The sequence below is a fragment of the Nematolebias whitei genome, chromosome 22 (assembly GCF_014905685.2).
Source record: "Nematolebias whitei isolate Nwh7 chromosome 22, NemWhi1, whole genome shotgun sequence".
In the NCBI taxonomy this organism is placed as follows: Eukaryota; Metazoa; Chordata; class Actinopteri; order Cyprinodontiformes; family Rivulidae; genus Nematolebias; species Nematolebias whitei.
This window is the reverse complement of record NC_056519.1, coordinates 32,176,235-32,194,286: the sequence shown is the minus strand read 5'-3', so window position 1 is coordinate 32,194,286 and position 18,052 is coordinate 32,176,235. Positions and strand designations below refer to the sequence as shown.

The 18,052-nt window shown below is 42.5% G+C and overlaps 1 protein-coding gene across 1 annotated transcript in view; it reads left to right on the top strand.

Annotated features, from left to right (window-relative positions):
* Positions 1–18,052, top strand: part of gys2 (glycogen synthase 2) — a 232,173-nt gene that overhangs the window by 38,458 nt on the left and 175,663 nt on the right. The window contains exon 3 of the mRNA XM_037696271.1: positions 12,674–12,865. Within this exon, the coding sequence (XP_037552199.1) occupies positions 12,674–12,865 (192 nt within the window). The remainder of the gene's footprint in view (positions 1–12,673; positions 12,866–18,052) is intronic.

The window sequence follows — 18,052 nt, the reverse complement described above, 5'->3', positions numbered from 1 at the left end:
GTAAGTCCGTCAGAGGTTCCACTCAGATGTGGAAGATTCCATAATTCCCACGAGACTCGGAAGAACTTTGGATCATGTCTGGAACCTCCTGTTCTCTCCAGCAACTTTTCTGTTCGGTTCTGCCCTCCGAACTGAACTGCTCTCCCACCACACTGGTTGGAACTAGGAAGTGTCGACATTTAAAGAGTTCTGTTTCCGGTTCATTTGGGAAGTCCTGATTGGCTGAAAGAGCCAATCAGGGGTGTGTTTTTGTGACGTAAGAGGTCACTAGAAGTCAGAAAAACAGAAAAATGTTTTGGAACAGATAGAAAATGTTTTTGAAACAGACAAGAGAAAGGTTTAGGCGAGATGGGAGGAAACAGGTGCCAGCTTCTCTATTTACGTCTGAGAGGATTTAAAAACATGACAGTTCGTTCCAACAAACTTGTTTGCGTTTGTCTCCGACTTTTGACCGACTTACAACCTGCTCATTTCAGACAGAAGATCAAGAAAATGAATAATTACTCTGTAACAGACATTAACTAGATTTCTACTTTGAATGAGGATTAAAAATCATTAATACTGTTTCACAGTTGATTTAAAATAAGTAGTTCACTTCAACATTTAAAAATGATTTGAATTAAACACACTTTTGATTATCAAGACATTTGTAAAATAGTAATGATAATAAAAAAGAGAGTGTTCTTTCAATTGATCAGTGCAGGACACACTTAGAAAGTCTCTGGATGGACTTGATTTTGTGTTTCTGGACTCAAATCAATGAAATACAGTTCTTGTCCCAGGAAGGCCCTCAGGGCCAGATTTGACCTGAGGCTTAGTTCACTACACACTTAATGTGTGTCATCCACTCCCGGAGCCCTGCGGCTTCGGCACTTTTTAACTACCTCGATGACTTCAGCCACTGTTATGGATGAATCAACCCCAAAATCCCCTGACAGCTTCCTCCATGGAAGATGTGCTGGTGGGATTGAGAAGGTCCAAGAAGTATTCCTTCCATCTCCCGACGACATCACTGGTTGAGGTCAACAGCAGCCCACCTTCACTGAATGCAGTGTTAATAAAGTGCTGCTTTCCCCTCCTCAGCCATCTGATGGTTTGCCAGAATCTCCTCAGAGCCGACCGAGAGTCGTTATCCAAGGTCTCACCAAACTCCTCCCACATCAGAGCTTTTGCCTCAGAAACAGCCAAGGCTGCGGACCGCTTGGCCCTCCGGTACTCCTCAGCTGTCTCTGGAGTCCCACTGGCCAACAAGGCCCAATAGGACTCCTTCTTCAGCTATATATATATATATATATATATATATACTGTATTCTGAAAAGCTGGCACGTAACATGAAGTCTGCTGAGCAATATGGGAGTCAGTATATTTTTTTAAATCCCAATGTGTGACACAGAACAAATACTATGAAAGAGAACATCAAGTTTTTTTAATTATAATTCGTATCGTGTGGTACATGAGGTGGAACAAAATTGTATACTGTGAACTTTAGATTACAGGTACTTTCTTCAGTTAACTGGGTACTAGACTTCTTAACAAACAGACCACAGTTAGTGAGGATCCACAACTTCTCCTCCTCCACCATAACCCTCTGGCTCTGGCACTGGCTCTCCTCAGGGATGTGTGTTGAGCCCCCTCCTGTTTACTCTGCTCACGTATGATTGTGCAGCTACCCATCCAGGCTGTCACATTGTAAATTTTGCAGACGATACAGCAGTGGTGGGATGCATCACAAACAATGATGAATGCAGCTACAGGCAAGAGGTGGAACACCTGGAGAGCTGGTGCAGAGAGAATAACCTTCACATCAATGTGAAGAAGACAAAGGAGATTATTGTGGACTTCAGAAGGAACAAAAACATCTACACCCCCTGAACATAAGAGGATCTGCGGTGGAAGTGGTCTCCAGCTACAAGTAATTGGGTGTACACATGAATGACAACCTCAGCTGGAGCAACAACAGCACCAGCCTGATCAAGAAAGCTCATCAGAGACTCTACTTCCTCAGACGGCTGAGATGAGCTGGTCTGGGAAGCTCAGTCCTCACCTCCTTCTACAGGTGTGCAGTGGAGAGCATCCTGTGCTCCAGCATCAACGTGTGGCATGGAGGCTGCACAGCTGCAGAAAGAAAAGCTTTGCAGAGAGTGGTGAAGGCTGCACAGAAGATGTTGGAGTCAGTCTCCCCACCATCACAGACATCTACACCTCCAGATGCAGGAAGAGGGCCACCTGCATCATGAAGGACCCCACTCACCCAGCACACACACTTTTAGCCCCGCTCCCCTCAGGAAGGAGGTTGAGGAGCATTAAGTGTAGAACCACTAGACTGAGGAACAGCTTCTACCCTGAGGCTGTTAGACTCATGAATCTCTAACCAGAATAATCACTGAAAAATCACATCATGTTGCTGCTGATCTGTTTCATGTTGTTGCTGATCTGTTTCATGTTGCTGCTGATCTGTTTCAATGTTGATGTGTTCATGTGTGCACATCCGCTCACACAGACTCATGTTCATGTTTGTGCTGATGTTCAATGTTTTATGTTATGAGTGCTTAGTGTATATTTAGTTGATGTTTTTCTTAGTTCATATCTTAGATGTTATTACTGTTTTTCTTATACATTTTATTGTTGGATGTAACTGGGACCCTGTGGACATAATTTTGCTCCACCACATGAGGTGCAAATGACAATAAAGAATCTCTGACTCTGACTCTGACTTAACACCGGATCTCTGAGTATTATGAGGGATTGTTTCACCAATAATCCTCCTTGCTGTGACGTGAGGAAGAGGTGAATATTTTTTGAATAGCCTGTCAGTGCAGTGACAGCCCTGTACATAGGGGAGGGACACTGTTCTCATTGACACTGACAGGCTTATTTTCAGCCAGTCCTGTCTGGAGTAGTATAATAGGAGCTTCACTCCAATAGGGTGTACCCAATGTGAGACAAGAAATGAATATTATGAAAGATAATCCCAAATTTCCCAAGGATGAGGTGGAGAATGTCACTGGGCAATCTACATTCAGAGAGTGACACTTTGCTTCTCTCCTCTGATTATGATATTCTTCCTTCTGAACACACAAATCAAGATGCAGGCACAAAAAAGTGATTGGGAATGTTTACACTGCTTTTCCAAACATGGGGTAAATTACCCCACCCTATTGCTATCATTTTTGGCAAAGCTAAGTTCACTAAAACTCTTTTGTGTTCTGGTTTCTGCAATATTTGCTTAGCAAGGTCAGGAGAAGCTGGTTCTGATAAGGCCTGAAGTGAGATAAATATTTGCTGAGTCCAGTTTCAGCTCAAGTTCTAATACTGTCTCATACTAGTCCACTGAGAGCCCCAACCCCCTCGATTCTGCATTTTCCTTAACTAAACCAGATCTCATCCACAATCAAAGATGCTTGGTCTTCCCAATCAAGAGATTTCAGCTGTAATTCGGCAAACAAGGCCAATACACACCTGAAATGTTCGTGATTCTAATATTTATTTAATACACACGTATGTTTGGCTTTGATGGGTTTTTGATTGAGTGTTTTGTATTTGTTGGCTCACATGATGACAGAACAAGTGAAAGTCATAAAAAGTTTGTTTCATTAACCAAGTCAGATATTTATTCAGCAACTCATGTAGGATTAATTATTTAAAATTAATTCAAAATTAACTAAATTAAGTAAAACTAAATTTATTTTAGGTGAAGTGAGCTGAATTGAACTGAATGGATTTGAACTCATTTACATTTATTTGATCTGAACCAAAACTAGATTTAACTTTGGTGTGTGTGTGTGTGTGTGTGTGTGGGGGGGGGGGGGGGGGGTTGAATTGAGATAAATTGAATGGATTTGAACTGGTTTGGATTTATTTAAATTACTTCTAACTGATTTGATGTGAATTCACTGTTACTGAACAGATTTCAAACAAACAAACCTGCATGTTAGACTGATTGGTAACTCTAAATTGTCCCTAGGTGTGAGTGAGAGAGTGAATGGTTGTTTGTCTCGTTTGTCTCTACAGCATGTGTCCCTGTGATGGACTGGAGACCTGTCCAGGGTGTCTCCGCCTATCACACAGTGACTGTTGGACATGAGCACTAGTAAACCCTGATACCTGAAAAGGAAGAAGTGGGTAAAAGATAATGGAGGATGGATTGTTTAGTGCAGCTGTATGTATGCAAAGGTATTAATTCACATGTTGTTCTGGGTTGTAACACAAGCAGTCTGGCCACTAGATGGGGTCCACACACTGGTGATCTTTAGTTTGGGGTCTCCCACATTTACTGTGACAATTTCCATACAAAGCAAGAACTCTCTATCTGCTGGCTACTGTGGCCCTAAGGTGCAAATGAACAACATTTGAAAAAACGGAATCACATTAGAAAAACAGAATTACATTTGAAAAAACAAAATTACATTAAGCCAAATAGGAAGTTTTTTTTTTTTACTTTATTAACAGCATAAAACCAAACAACAGGACAATGTACAGTACATCCCAATGCATGCTCAATAATCCAGGTAGAAAAATCTAAAAAAATTAAGTCAGGTCCTCTGGAGGCCTCCATGTTCAACTGTCCCCCTCTTACAATGCTGTTATTTTTAGGCCCTATTTACACGGCCATGATGGGGGGAAACGTAGGTTTTTTCATATGTTAATTAGAGAAAAAGATTTGTGTTGACATGGACGAATTTAGTGTTTACATGCATCCAGAGGAATCCCCCCCACCCACTGCATCCGCTGTAGTTACCATGCCAGGTCATTAGATGGCACTGTGAATTTTGTACCTTCACCTAATGTGCATGTGTGCTGCCTCAGCATGCAGTTTTCCTCCGGGCTAAAAGCTCAGCTAACAACAACGTAACAATAAGTTAAAGCTGGATTTTGGATAAGAGTTGACAGATCTGACGCCAAGCGGGACCGCTTCGTCTAACAGCTCCACACCGGTCGCTGAGTGGACCAGAACTGAGTCGACGATGTCGGACTGTACTCCGTGATAATCAGTAGCTGTTTTACAGCAGGTAAATCAAATGTTCTTAATAATGTTAGTTTGTGTTTACTTCGGTCACACAACAACCAACTGAGTTTTTATTTTTTATTTTTCCTGAAAGAAGAATAATCTGTCCTTCCACCAGGTGGACTGGTTCTGAACGAGGCTCAGTCCAGGAGCACTGGAGGAGGACGTCGAAGAGAGAGATGTTGGATGAACTGTTTATTTAAAATTCACCTCAGTTCTTTTATTCAATCCAATCAATGTTTTAAGCTGCATTAATCAAAGGAGTGACTTCCTGACCGAGTCAGATGAACAACGTGGGACCAATGTATCCAGATTGAAAACAAGAGTCCAGTTCATTAATGCAGTTTACAGATAACTTGTTTTTAATAGTGTGTTCAGTTTAATTATCAGTGTTTGTGTGACATACAGTTTGTGGTGTTGAAAAAATAAAAAATTAAACCTGATGTCTTCATTTTCAACTTTAGTAACACGCAATTCATTCAACCTTTATTTAGACAGGTAATCCCATTGAGCCTCGAGGACTCATCTACATGAGAGACCTGATTTCAACAAAGAAAGATGACAACAATGGACAACAGCAACAACAATAAACAATTATAAAAAGTCATACTGCGTTTTATTTTATTTTATTACAAATAGGATGGCTAAAAGAAAAAGGTAACAAAAAAAACAAACAAAAAAAAAACAGCTAGATTCTAAGGCTAATGTAGAAAACTAACAACAGGAACATGTCTGCATTGGTCCCTGCCAGGAGTCCAACAGATTCTTAAAGCCACTTAGAGAGGTCAAGGTCGAGAGCTTCAAATCTTTTTGTAAGATATTCCAGGAAATAGGAGCGGAGTAGGAGAAGGTCCTTTTTCCAAATTCAGTCCTCATTGAGGGAACACTGCAGGTAATAATGTCCTGAGAGCGCACGCCGCAGCTGCACTCACGCAGAGACATGTAGGAGGAGATGTATGAAGGCAACAGACCAAGAAGTGATTTAAAGATGAAAATATACCAGTGAGAGAGTCTGTGTGAAGTTAATGGTGACCAGTTAACCAGTGAATACAGGGTGCAGTGGTGGGTACGATAATCACAGCCAGTTATGAATCTTAGTGCACCATGATAGACAGCATCCAACATCTGCAGCATCCAACATCTGCAAGGTTCTTGTAGGAGCGTTCATGTAAATAATGTCACCATAATCAATTGAGGGAAGGAAAGTCACAGATACAAGGCGTTTTCTAGCATTCAGGGTTAGACAGGATTTGTTTCTGAAAAAGAAACCCAGTTTAACTTTCAGTTTCTTTACCAAGTTTTCCACATGGAGCTTAAAAGAAAGATGTGAGTCGACCAAGATACCCAAATATTTATAGGAATCAACAAACTCAATGGGGACACCATTTGAGGATGAGATCAGAGGAAGAACTGCTGGGACCAACTTCCTATTTGAAAAAAGCATCCCTTTGGTTTTGTCGGCATTTAGGACAAGTTTGAGGTGAAATAAATCAGTCTGGATGATGTTGAATGCAGATTTCAAAAGCTGGAAAGCCTTAGCAACAGTTTTAGCTCAACAATAAACAACTGTGTCGTCAGCATAGAAATGTATGGATGCATTAGGGATGTTTTTACCTACATTATGTATGTAGATTGTAAAGAGGGTGGGACCTAAGACTGAGCCTTGTGGTACACCATTGTTGACTGTTAAATAACTGGAGGAAGTACCATTATGTTGAACACATTGCCTCCGGTCTGAAAGATAGTTAGAGAACCAACCAATGGTGTGATCTGAGAAACCAGTTTCTGAGAGTTTATGACACAAGATGTTCTGATCCACAGTGTCAAAAGCTTTAGACAGGTCTAAGAAAAGTGCAGCACAATAATCCTTAGCATCCAGTGCTTCAACAACATCATTAAGACCCTTCAGTGAAGCAGTGGTTGTGCTGTGTTGTTTCCTGAAACCAGATTGATGTGGAGGTAAGATGTTAAATGAGTCCAGGTCATTTTTGATTTGAGAGTTTATCAGTTTTTCTAGAACCTTGGCTAAAATGCAGAGTTTAGAGATTGGTCCATAGTTGTTCAGTGAGGTGGGGTCACCTCCCTTCAGCAAAGGAAGAACAAAGGCTGTTTTCCAAGCATCTGGGATGGAGTTTTGTCTTATGGAGAGATTGAAGATGTGGGTCACAGGGACTGTGATGATATGAGCAGCCAGCCTTAAGAAATAAGGTGGAAGTTCATCTGGACCTGCAGATTTTTTAGGATCAAGATCTTTTAACAGTTTATTGACCTCACTGACTGAGAATGGAGAAAAAGAGAAGCTGTGATTAACTGAGGATTGACTTGTAGGAGGGATTTGATTTGTAGAAGTTTGGTTATTAAGTGAAGTGGCTGATCTTCAATTAGTAACTGTGTCAAATAAAGAACCAGAAGCAACAAAATGTTTGTTGAAACAGTTCAGGATCTCGTGCTTATTTGACACAGGAACAGAGTTAACGAGAAGTTGTGATGGGAGGTCAGATGATTGGGGGGTGCCTGAGAGAGATTTGATGGTTTTCCAGAATCTGTTGGGGTCATTTAGATTTTTGGAGGTCTGAGATAAGAAATAGTTGCGTTTTGCTGCTTTGACAGCAGTTGTGCATTTATTCCTCATCTGTCGAAAACTCAACCAATCAGTGTCTGAGTCAGATTTTCTCGCTGTGGCCCAAAGATGATCTCTCCTGTGCAGGAGATCAGCTAGCTCTGGAGTAAACCAGGGGCTGTCTCGTCCCTTTATTCTGAACTGATGAAAAGGAGCGTGTTTGTTCACAAAATAAATGAAACTATTATGAAAATAGTTCCAAGCAGAGTTCACGTCATCAGTTAACAGAATACGATGCCAGTCAAAGTGAGACAGATCCCAGAGGAATGACTGTTCACAAAAATGTTTCAAATCCCTATTTTGAATTAATCTGGGCTTAGAAGGTGGAAGTTTAATATCTCTCAAAGCAGCTGTCACACAGTGATCACTCAAAAGATCAGCGAATACACCTGTACCAGGGAATTTGTGAGGCATATTAGTTAGAAATAGGTCTAAGATGGAGGAATTTTCAGGACGATTTTTGTTTAATCTAGTGGGAGAGTTGATCAATTGATCAATCAAGCAATATGTTTAGCATCATTTTAAATTTGAATTACATAATGTCCAGATAGCTTCATTTAGCTCAGAGCTTCATTATATCACTCACACTAACATAAATACTGTTTATTATTATTAAAACCTCCACTCTGGAAGGTGAGTTTAGAAACCTCCGGATTCAAATGGGGGGGTCACTGGTGTCGTGTAAATGAACAGCAGAACCACAGAGAGAAAGCTGCGGATGCACTCAAAATACGCGCCATGTAAACGGCCCCTTAGTGTCACTCAGCCCCCTGTGAATAGTAAACAGCCATCAGGGTGCTGATGATCCATTGTTAGGCTGATGGTCCTTCTTGACCATGTTAACAACTAGTTTTGAATGCCAACAACAAACTGGTTGATCCACTATGAAAAGATGCTATTTCTAAGACTGAGCTGAATACAGCTCGTCAGACTGAAGAAACCTTTCGGATGAAAGATGAAACGTTTTTACGATTTTATTTATTTATTGTTGTTGTTTTTTGAACAACCAGAGGACCTGACAACTTTTTTAGAATATACAGTACACACATATCTCCGTTGTGTGTACTGTACATTGTTCTGTTGTTCGGTTTTATGCTGTTAATACAGTTCAATTCAATTTATATAGCACCAAATCACAACAAAGTTGTCTCAGGGCACTTTACAGGAGACATTCACATAAAAGCCAATTAGTAAAGTTCTCTATCTAAGGAATCCAGCAGACAAGTTGAATCTTGGCTTCGATGCAGTCTCCCATTCTGAGCAAGCACAGTGGCAACAGTGGAAAGGAAAAACTCCCTTTTTAAAAGGAAGAAACCTCCAGCAGAACCAGGCTCAGGACAAGCAGCCATCTGCTTTGACCAGCTGGTTGAGAGGACAGGAAGGAGAGACAGACGAACACAGAATGGTAGGTCCAGATATAGGTCCAAGTGTACCCGTAAGACAAAAAAACACATGTTACGGATAGAAAAAATAATTACAAATACAAAACAGGTTGAGCAGAGTAAGTAAAGACAGTAGCAGAGTGAAAAGTGTGGTCAGTTTGTCCTCCAGCAGTCTAAGCCTATAGCAGCATAACTAAGGGACAGCTCAGGAAACCCAAGCCGACCCTAACTATAGGATTTATCAAAAAGGAAAGTCTTAAGCCTAGTTTTAAAACTGGACAATGTGTCAGCCTCACGGACAGAAACTGGAAGTTGGTTCCACAAGAGAGGAGCCTGAGAACTGAAAGATCTGCCTCCCATTCTGTTTTTGTAAATTCTAGGAACCACAAGTAAACCTGCAGTCTGAGAGCAAAGTGCTCTGTTAGGAGAATATGGAACAATAAGATCTGTAATATAAGATGGAGCTAGGTTGTTGAGAGCTTTGTAGGTTAGAAGTAAGATTTTGAATTCTATTCTGGACTTGACAGGGAGCCAATGGAGAGAAACTAAAACTGGAGAGATATGATCTCTCCCAGTAACTCCAGTTAAGACTCTGGCAGCAGCATTTTGGATCAACTGAAGACGTTTTAAAGAAGTATTTGGACACCCAGATAATACACCATTGCAATAGTCCAGTCTAGATGTGACAAATGCATGGACCAGTTTTTCTACATCATTTTTAAATAAGATGTTTCTAATTTTAGTGATATTACGCAGGTGGAAGAAGGAGGTTCTAGTAACGTTTTTAATGTGGGGGATAAAAGACATGTCCTGATCAAAAATAACACCAAGATTTTTAACATTAGAGCTGGAGGACAAATTTATGCCATCTAAACTTCCCTTCCTGTCCAAAATCCTGGAGAAAATAGTTTTCATTCAATTAAACAAGTTTTTGAATGAGAACAGAATCTTCGAAATTTTTCAATCTGGTTTTAAGCAACTCCACAGCACTGAAACAGCATTAGTAAGGGTTTGTAATGACATTATGATCTCAAACGATTCTGGTCAATTTGTGGTACTTGTGCTCCTGGACCTTACTGCTGCTTTTGATACTGTTGACCACAGTATCCTTATATCACGGCTGGAACAGTGGGTTGGGATCACAGGTGCTGCATTAGAATGGTTCCGCTCATACCTGAGTGACAGGAGTTTCTGTGTCAAGGTTGGTAATAATGTATCCGCCTCATTACCTCTTTCTTGCGGGGTCCCACAGGGTTCGATTCTTGGACCCCTTCTGTTCTCACTTTATTTGCTCCCACTGGGGTCCATCCTGAGGAAACATGGTCTTTCATTCCATTGCTATGCTGATGACTGTCAGATCTACCTGCCTGTGAAACCAGCAAGTGTTTGATCCATTCACCCTCTGTTAAAATGTCTGGACGACATTAAGGCCTGGATGGCTTCAAATTTCTTAAGTTTTAACAATGACAAGACTGAAGTCATTGTCTTTAGCCCTAGCTCAACTGCCACCACTGATCCTGTCAACCTGGACTCGCTTCAGCCATATCTGAAGCAGTTTGGTAAAAATCTCGGGATGGTTTTAGACTCTGATTTCAAGTTTGATAAACAAATCAACTCTGTTCTGTAGAAAAGCGTCTTCCAAATCAGACAGGTAGCTAAACTCAAGCCAGTGTTGTCCAGACCCGACCTTGAGAAACTAGTCCACGCCTTTGTCACGACCTGATTGGACTATTACAACGCACTGTATGCTGGGATCAGCCAGACCTCCATCTCAGGTCTTCAGCTCGTACAGAATGCTGCTACTCGGCTTTTAACCGGAACTCGTAGGTCTGAACATATTACTCCAGTTCTGTCCTCCCTTCACTGGCTCCCTGTTCGTACGAGGATAGTTTTTAAAATTCTTCTGTTGACCTTCAAATGCCTAAATGGCCTCACACCCCTTTACATCTCTGAGCTTCTGGAACCTTACGTTCCCTCTTGGGCCCTGAGATCATCCGATCAGCTGCTTTTGGCTGTTCCAAAAACAAGACTGAAGCTCAGAGGAGATCGGGCTTTTTCAGTCATGGGCCCCAAACTCTGGAACAACCTGCCCCCCAACATCAGGCAGGCCACCTCCATTCCTCACTTCAAATCCCTGCTTAAAACACATCTCTCCTCACAGGCATTTCATACAGTGTAAATTGATCTAGTGTTTTTTAATCTGTGACCCTATGTTTTAAATTGCTTTTTATTAATTCTTCAGTTATTATCATTATTAGTGTATTGTGTATATATATGTTTATATTTTTTTCTCTGGGCAGCACGGTGGCGCAACTGGTAGAGCTGCTGCCTCTCAGCGAGCAGGTCCTTGGTTCAAACCCCGGTCCAGGGGCCTTCTGGGTGGAGTTTGCATGTTCTCTCCGTGCATGCGTGGGTTTTCTCCGGGTACTCCGGTTTCCTCCCACAGACCAAAAACATGCATGTTAGGCTGATTGGTAACTCTAAATTGTCCCTAGGTGTGAGTGGGAGAGTGAATGGTTGTTTGTCTCGTTAGTCTCTATGTGGCCCTGTGATGGACTTGCGACCTGTCCAGGGTGTACCCCGCCCCTCGCACAGTGATTGCTAGACATGGGCACCAGCGACCCCCGTGACCCAAAATGGAATAAGCGGGTAAAGATAATGGATGGATGGATGGATTTTTTTCTCTTTAATTTCCTCATTGATTGTTGTTGTTGTTGTTGTTAAGCACTTTGATAACAGGTTCTGTTTTAAATGTGCTCTATAAATAAAGTTGACTTGACTTGACTTAAGGAGGGAGAAAGACTGAAAAATTCATTCCTAAGGTGCTCAGGTCCAAAAACCAAAATCTACAACAATAATAAAAAAAACCTTCCTGTTTGTCTTAATGTAATTCCGTTTTTTCTAATGTGATTTGGGCCACTTCCGCTTCGGCCACTTCCGGTTTGGCTTAATGTAATTCCATGTTTTCTAATGTGATTCTGTTTTTTCAAATGTAGTTCTGTTTTTTTCTAATGTGATTCGGGCCACTTCCGCTTTAGCCACTTCCGCTTTGGCTTAATGTAATTCTATTTTTTCCAAACATTGTTGTGATTTTGTTGTTTTTGTTGTGTTTTTTCTAATGTAATTCTGTTTTTTCAAATGTTCATTTACACCTTAGGGCTACCGTAGCTGGCATAAACTCTTACAGACTCTGTGAACTTACAAAATTTCTGGTCAAGTTTTACTCTTTCATACGGTGTTGATGCTCTTGGTTTGATTTAGAAATCAAGGTACAAATGAATTAGGAGTCCTCATTCAGTGGCTTTCAATCTCTGGGGTTGGGACACTGCCAGAGGTTTTCACAAAACACACGTTTGTTATGATTATGACATTTTTCAATATGCCATGACCAAAGACAGTCTGAAGTCTCTCGTTTTTGTGGATCTAAAAATGAAAGGTTTGGGAACTACTGCTCTAATGCATAAGCATTCCTTTGCATTATGACTCACATACTTTTGAAGAAATCATGGATAGAAGGAATTACACAATAAAATATCCTCTTGTAGCAGTGACCCTTGAGTAAAACTATTATCTTGAGCTGTTTGATTACTTGTAAATAATAGTTGCATGTTTTGCAGTCTTTTAATGAGGTTGTGTTCTGTTTTTTTCTGTCTGCTGATGATTCAGGTTCATTTTGGCCGCTGGCTGATTGAGGGCAGCCCCTACGTGATCCTTTTTGACATTGGCTCAGCTGCCTGGAACCTGGATCGCTGGAAGGGTGACCTGTGGGAGACCTGTCACATTGGCTTACCGTACCACGATCGAGAGGCCAACGACTCACTTATCCTGGGATCCCTGATTGCATGGTTTTTCAAAGAGGTCAGATTGGGTCCATTTAAGTAAAGTCCTTATTGTACACATTCGGTTATTTCAAATGTTTAGTCTCCTGTTACTACCTGTAACCAAAAAAGTTTGGAACTACAGTAGACCCCAAAAATTCACATGGGTTGCATTCATAGAGGAAATTGTGGAAAACTGAATTTCAATGTGGTCAAAAAAATTTAATAAATAAATAATAAAAGCATCTATCTATCTTCTGCTTCTTCTTTTAGCATTTCCTTTTTCAGGGGTCTCCAGAGTGAGTCATGCTCCTCAATCTCATTCTGTCATCTGCATCCTCTGTCCTCACTCCAACTACCTCCATGTCCTCTCTAACTGCATCCATATATCTCCTCTTTGTCTTTTTCCTGGCAGCTGCATATTTTTTAGCATCTTTCTACCAGTGTACCCACTGTCCTTCCTCTGGACATGCCCAAACCACTGCCCCTCCTCTGGACATGTCCAAACCACTGTCCCTCCTCTGGACATGTCCAAACCAATGTCCCTCCTCTGGACATGTCCAAATCAACTCAGTCTGGCCTCTCTAACTTTATCTCCCAGTTGTTCAACTGTGCTGTACCTCTGATGATCTCATTCCTAATCATATCCATCCTTGTCACACCCAAAGTAAAACCTCAACATCTGCATCTCTGCCACTTCCAGTCCATGTCTCTGTCTCCTGTCTTTTTGTCCATGTCTCTGTCTCCAGACCATACAACATAGCTGATCTCACACATGTCTTGTAAATATTTTCTTTGACCTTGGCTGACACTCTTTTGTCACAAATCATTCCTGAAACTTTTCTCCATCCACTCCATCCTGCCTAGACGCTTCTCCTCTTCTTTACTATACTTGTTTTCCTGGACAGTCAAAGTATTTGAAGTCCTGCACTTTTGTGACCTCTGCTCCTTGTAGACTCATTGTTGCACCTGTCTCACTCTCATTCACATGTTCATTCATTCAACCTTTATTTAGACAGATAAATCACATTGAGCCTCAAAGACTCATTTACAAGTGAGACCTGTTTAGACAGACAAAAAAAAGTGAAAGTGAACACATGTAGGATTTGGAGGCAAAAAAAAATCCTATCAAACTCCTTCTTTTTGGCTGAGCAGAAAGACCCTGATTAAAAAAAACACCCCACACATACAAGCACATGGTGATGTAGGCTTTCCGTGGGGGTGGGGGGGTGGGGGGGGGGGGGGGACAAGAGTGGTGAGCTTGTCCAAGGATGCTCCCTGAGGCACTGTAGGAGTTCTGATAAGGATGGAATAATCAGCCAGTTCCCTCCAGTGAGATCCATAAACATTCTCTAGGGATGTCAGGGAATGGCCAAGGACAATGCAAATGAGAATCCAAGAGTCCTGAAATGATGACAAAATGTTTATTCAGCTGGTTCCCTCAGGTTGGTTAGTGGATTTCCTCAGTGGGAGAGAGGGGGGCAGAGCGTCAGATTACAGAGCCTCCAGGTGAATTGAGATAAGGTGGCCTGCAAGGCCAGTAGAGGGAGCCAAATTCAGATAAACCATACCATACCACACCAATTTATTTATAGAGCACTTAAAACAGCAACAAGGCCAACCAAAGTGCTGTACAAAAGAAAACAAACATGCACAGCGGACAGGAAAACATAAAATAAAAATACAGATACAAATAGCAGCAGAAGCTAACTAAAATGGCAAACAGTGTAGAGTACAGACAGGACCAAAACAAATCACACCGTGTTAAAGGAAAGAGAATAGACGTGGGTCTTCAAGCAAGACGTAAAGACTGAGAGTGTGGGAGCCTGCCGGACACTCAGTGGCAACTCATTCCACAGTTGTGGACCTGCAACAGAGAAAGCCCTGTCACCTCTGAGCTTACGACGGGTTTCTGGGACTGAGAGAAGCATCTGGTCTGCTGACCTCAGAGAGCGTGGTGGGACATATGGCTGCAGAAGATCAGTGAGATAGGATGAGGCTGAACTGTTCAGTGATTTAAAAACATACATGAGAATTTTGAATTGGATCCGAAGGTGAATGGGTAGCCAGTGCAGGAAGGCCAAAACTGACGTGATGTGCTCTCTATAGCCTGTACCAGTTAAAAATTGGGCTGCAGCATTTTGGACCAGTTGTAGACGAGCAATGGAGGACTGACTGATTCTAAACAGAAGTGAATTGCAGTAATCAAGCCTAGATGTTATGAAGGCGTGGATCACTGTCTCAAGGTTCTTTTTGGAGAGTATAGGCTTCAGCTTAGACAGCCGTCTCAGCTGAAAAAAACAGGATTTGACCATCATGTTTACGTGACTGTTGAGTTTTAAGAACGGGTCCATTATCACCCCCAGATTAGTGACCTTTTGTTTCTCTAGCGGGGGGTAGAGAGAAAAGGTCAATGTCATGGTTCATGAGTGAGCCACTGGGATGGAACAGCATGACTTCAGACTTCTTCTCATTGAAGCTTAAGAAGCTTAAAGCCATCCAGTCCCGGATGTCAGCCAGGCTGTCAAGAAGAGGCTGAATAGAGCGTGTGCCTCTGTGCCTCAGGGGGAAGTAAATTTGGCAATCATCGGCATAGAAATGAAAGGGTATGTTGTGTTTGCAGAAAATAGCCCCTAGTGGCAGCAGGTATAAAGAAAAGAGAAGGGGACCGAGGATGGACCCCTGCGGTACCCCCCACTGGAGCGCTGTTGATGCCAAACTAAAATCTTTGATATTGACACAGAAGGTTCTGTCAGAGAGGTAGGACCCAAACCATTTAAGGGCTGACCCTGTGATGCCCACCCACTGCTCCAGTCTAGAAATGAGGATCTTGTGGTCGATGGTGTCAAAAGCAGATGTAAGGTCCAATAGGACAAGCAACACAGAATCACCTGCGTCTGTGGAAATGAAAATGTCGTTAAAAACCTTGAGTAGAGCAGTTTCAGTGCTATGGAGAGATTTGAAGCCAGATTGGAATAACTCTAGGATAGCGTGATCCCCCCAAAACTGTTTCAACTGAGACTCCACAATTTTTTCCTATAGTTTAGAGGTGAATGGGAGTCTGGAGACAGGCCAGAAGTTGGACATGACTGAGGGGTCAAGGTTAGGTTTTTTCAGGAGGGGCTGGACAGCAGCATGTTTAAAAGTTTTTGGCACCACACCTGAGGATAAACTGCTATTCAGAATAGCGAGAATAAAAGGACCCAGGGTAGGAAAAACTTCCTTTAGTAGTCGAGGGGGGACCACATCAAAGGGGGAACCAGATGGCTTCATGTTGCACATTACCTGCTCCAGAGAAGACAGAGAGATGGGCTCAAAGTGATCAAACACAGCCACACACTGAGATGGGATGGACAGATCATGAGCTGGTGGAGAAATGAGTGCCCGGGTGTTTGCCACTTTTTCTAAAAAGAAATGGAGGAAGTTTTCACACAGCTCAGTTGAGGCTTGCAGAGGTGAAGGCTCACTGAGGTGTAGAACTGAGTTCAGGGTGGAGAAAAGAACTCGGGGGTTGTGGGAGTTGGAGACAATTAAATCAGAGAAGAATTTACATTTGGCAGCTTTAACGGTTTTCTGATAGTGACGCCAACTCTCCCTTAACATTTGAAAAGAAACCTGCAGCCTATCCTTCCTCCACCTTCGTTCAGCTCTGTGACACTGCCGCCTAACGGCTCGCGTGACGTCATTCAGCCAAGGCTCTGATTTAAGTTTCGTTTTTCTGGTCTTAAGGGGAGCAACACGGTCCAGAACATTTAAACAGGCAGAGATGAACTGAGAGGTTAGCTCCTCAGTGGTAAGAGACACCGAGAGCTGTTCGATCCTCTCAGAGTTAAAACCTTCATTAAAACGAGCAGCAGTGAAATGGTTAATGGAACGCGTACGTGCAGGAACGCACGTCTTAGCAGTATGACAAGGGGGGGTGAAGTCAAACAATACAGGCATGTGATCTGAAAAAACATTGTCACCGATTTTCAAATTAGAAACAGAGACATCGCGTGTTAAAACGAGGTCCAGCATGTGACCGTGTTCTTGGGTGGGACCGTTTACCTGCTGAGTTAAATTAAAAGAGTCCAATAAATCCAGAAAGTCCTTCACTAAGGGCTTCTCCTGACAACACACATGCAAATTAAAGTCACCAATAAACAAAAAGTGAGTGTATCTCTGTGTGATATCAGCCAAAAAGTCAGAGAATTAATTTATGAAGTCCTTGGATCGAGGGGGGCGGTAGACGAGTACGCACAGAACTGGAGGAGAGTGTCCGAGTTCAAAGACGCTTAGCTCAAAGCTGGCGCGGGACACCGGGATGGACAACTGTTTACAGGCAAAGTTTGCTTTACAAACTGTTAATAATTCCCCCCACGCCGACCTGATGGCCACGGGACATTGAAACACAGACAGTCCGGGGGTAGTAATTCCACTAAGGCACTGGACTCACCATCAGAAATCCAAGATTCCGTGACGAACAGAAAATCCAACTCCTCATCTTTAAAAAAGTCATTGAGGATAAACGTCTTGTTGGAAACAGACCTTGCGTTGATTAAACACATCCTGATAGGGTCCAACGCAGACACAGCCGTGGAAGGAGAAGCGTGCGCCAGCGGGTGCAGGTTATGAAGAACAGCTCCTCCAGGTCTGCTGGTGCGGCGCACAGGTAAACAACTCCAGGTGTTTACATGGACTGAGCGCGCGGACAGCTGGCCAGCAGCCGGGCCCCGGGAGCACCACGGGTCAGAGAGGAGATGATCAGATCCAGAGCGAGTCCTGATAGAATAATCCACACTTTGCCTCAGTTTCACCAAAATCCCTGCACGCTTCCCACAACGTCTGCGACATTTCCTCCATGGCCAGGGTCACGCAGAAGGAATGCAGGAATCTCAGACAGGACCGGTGGAGGAGAGTGCTGACCACTGTACAAAAACTCCGCAGGCATTTCAGCAAATGTACGGAGCTCCAAAAGTGCCCGACGATCATACTGAAAATATGATTCGGCACACTGCACCAACCATTGTAAAAATAACAAAAATACAATACAAGCAGAGAGCGAGAGACGGGCAGCCCAACACTCCGGCGCCATCTTCAAACCAATGAGACCAACTCAAACCTTTTCAACATTTTCTCACCTTCAAAATGTGTTGTAGTCTAGTTTATTATTTATTTATCATATGCAGGTCAACACAAGGTCAGTAATGTAATAAAATGCTCAGGACGATAAGAACCGTCCCCCCCC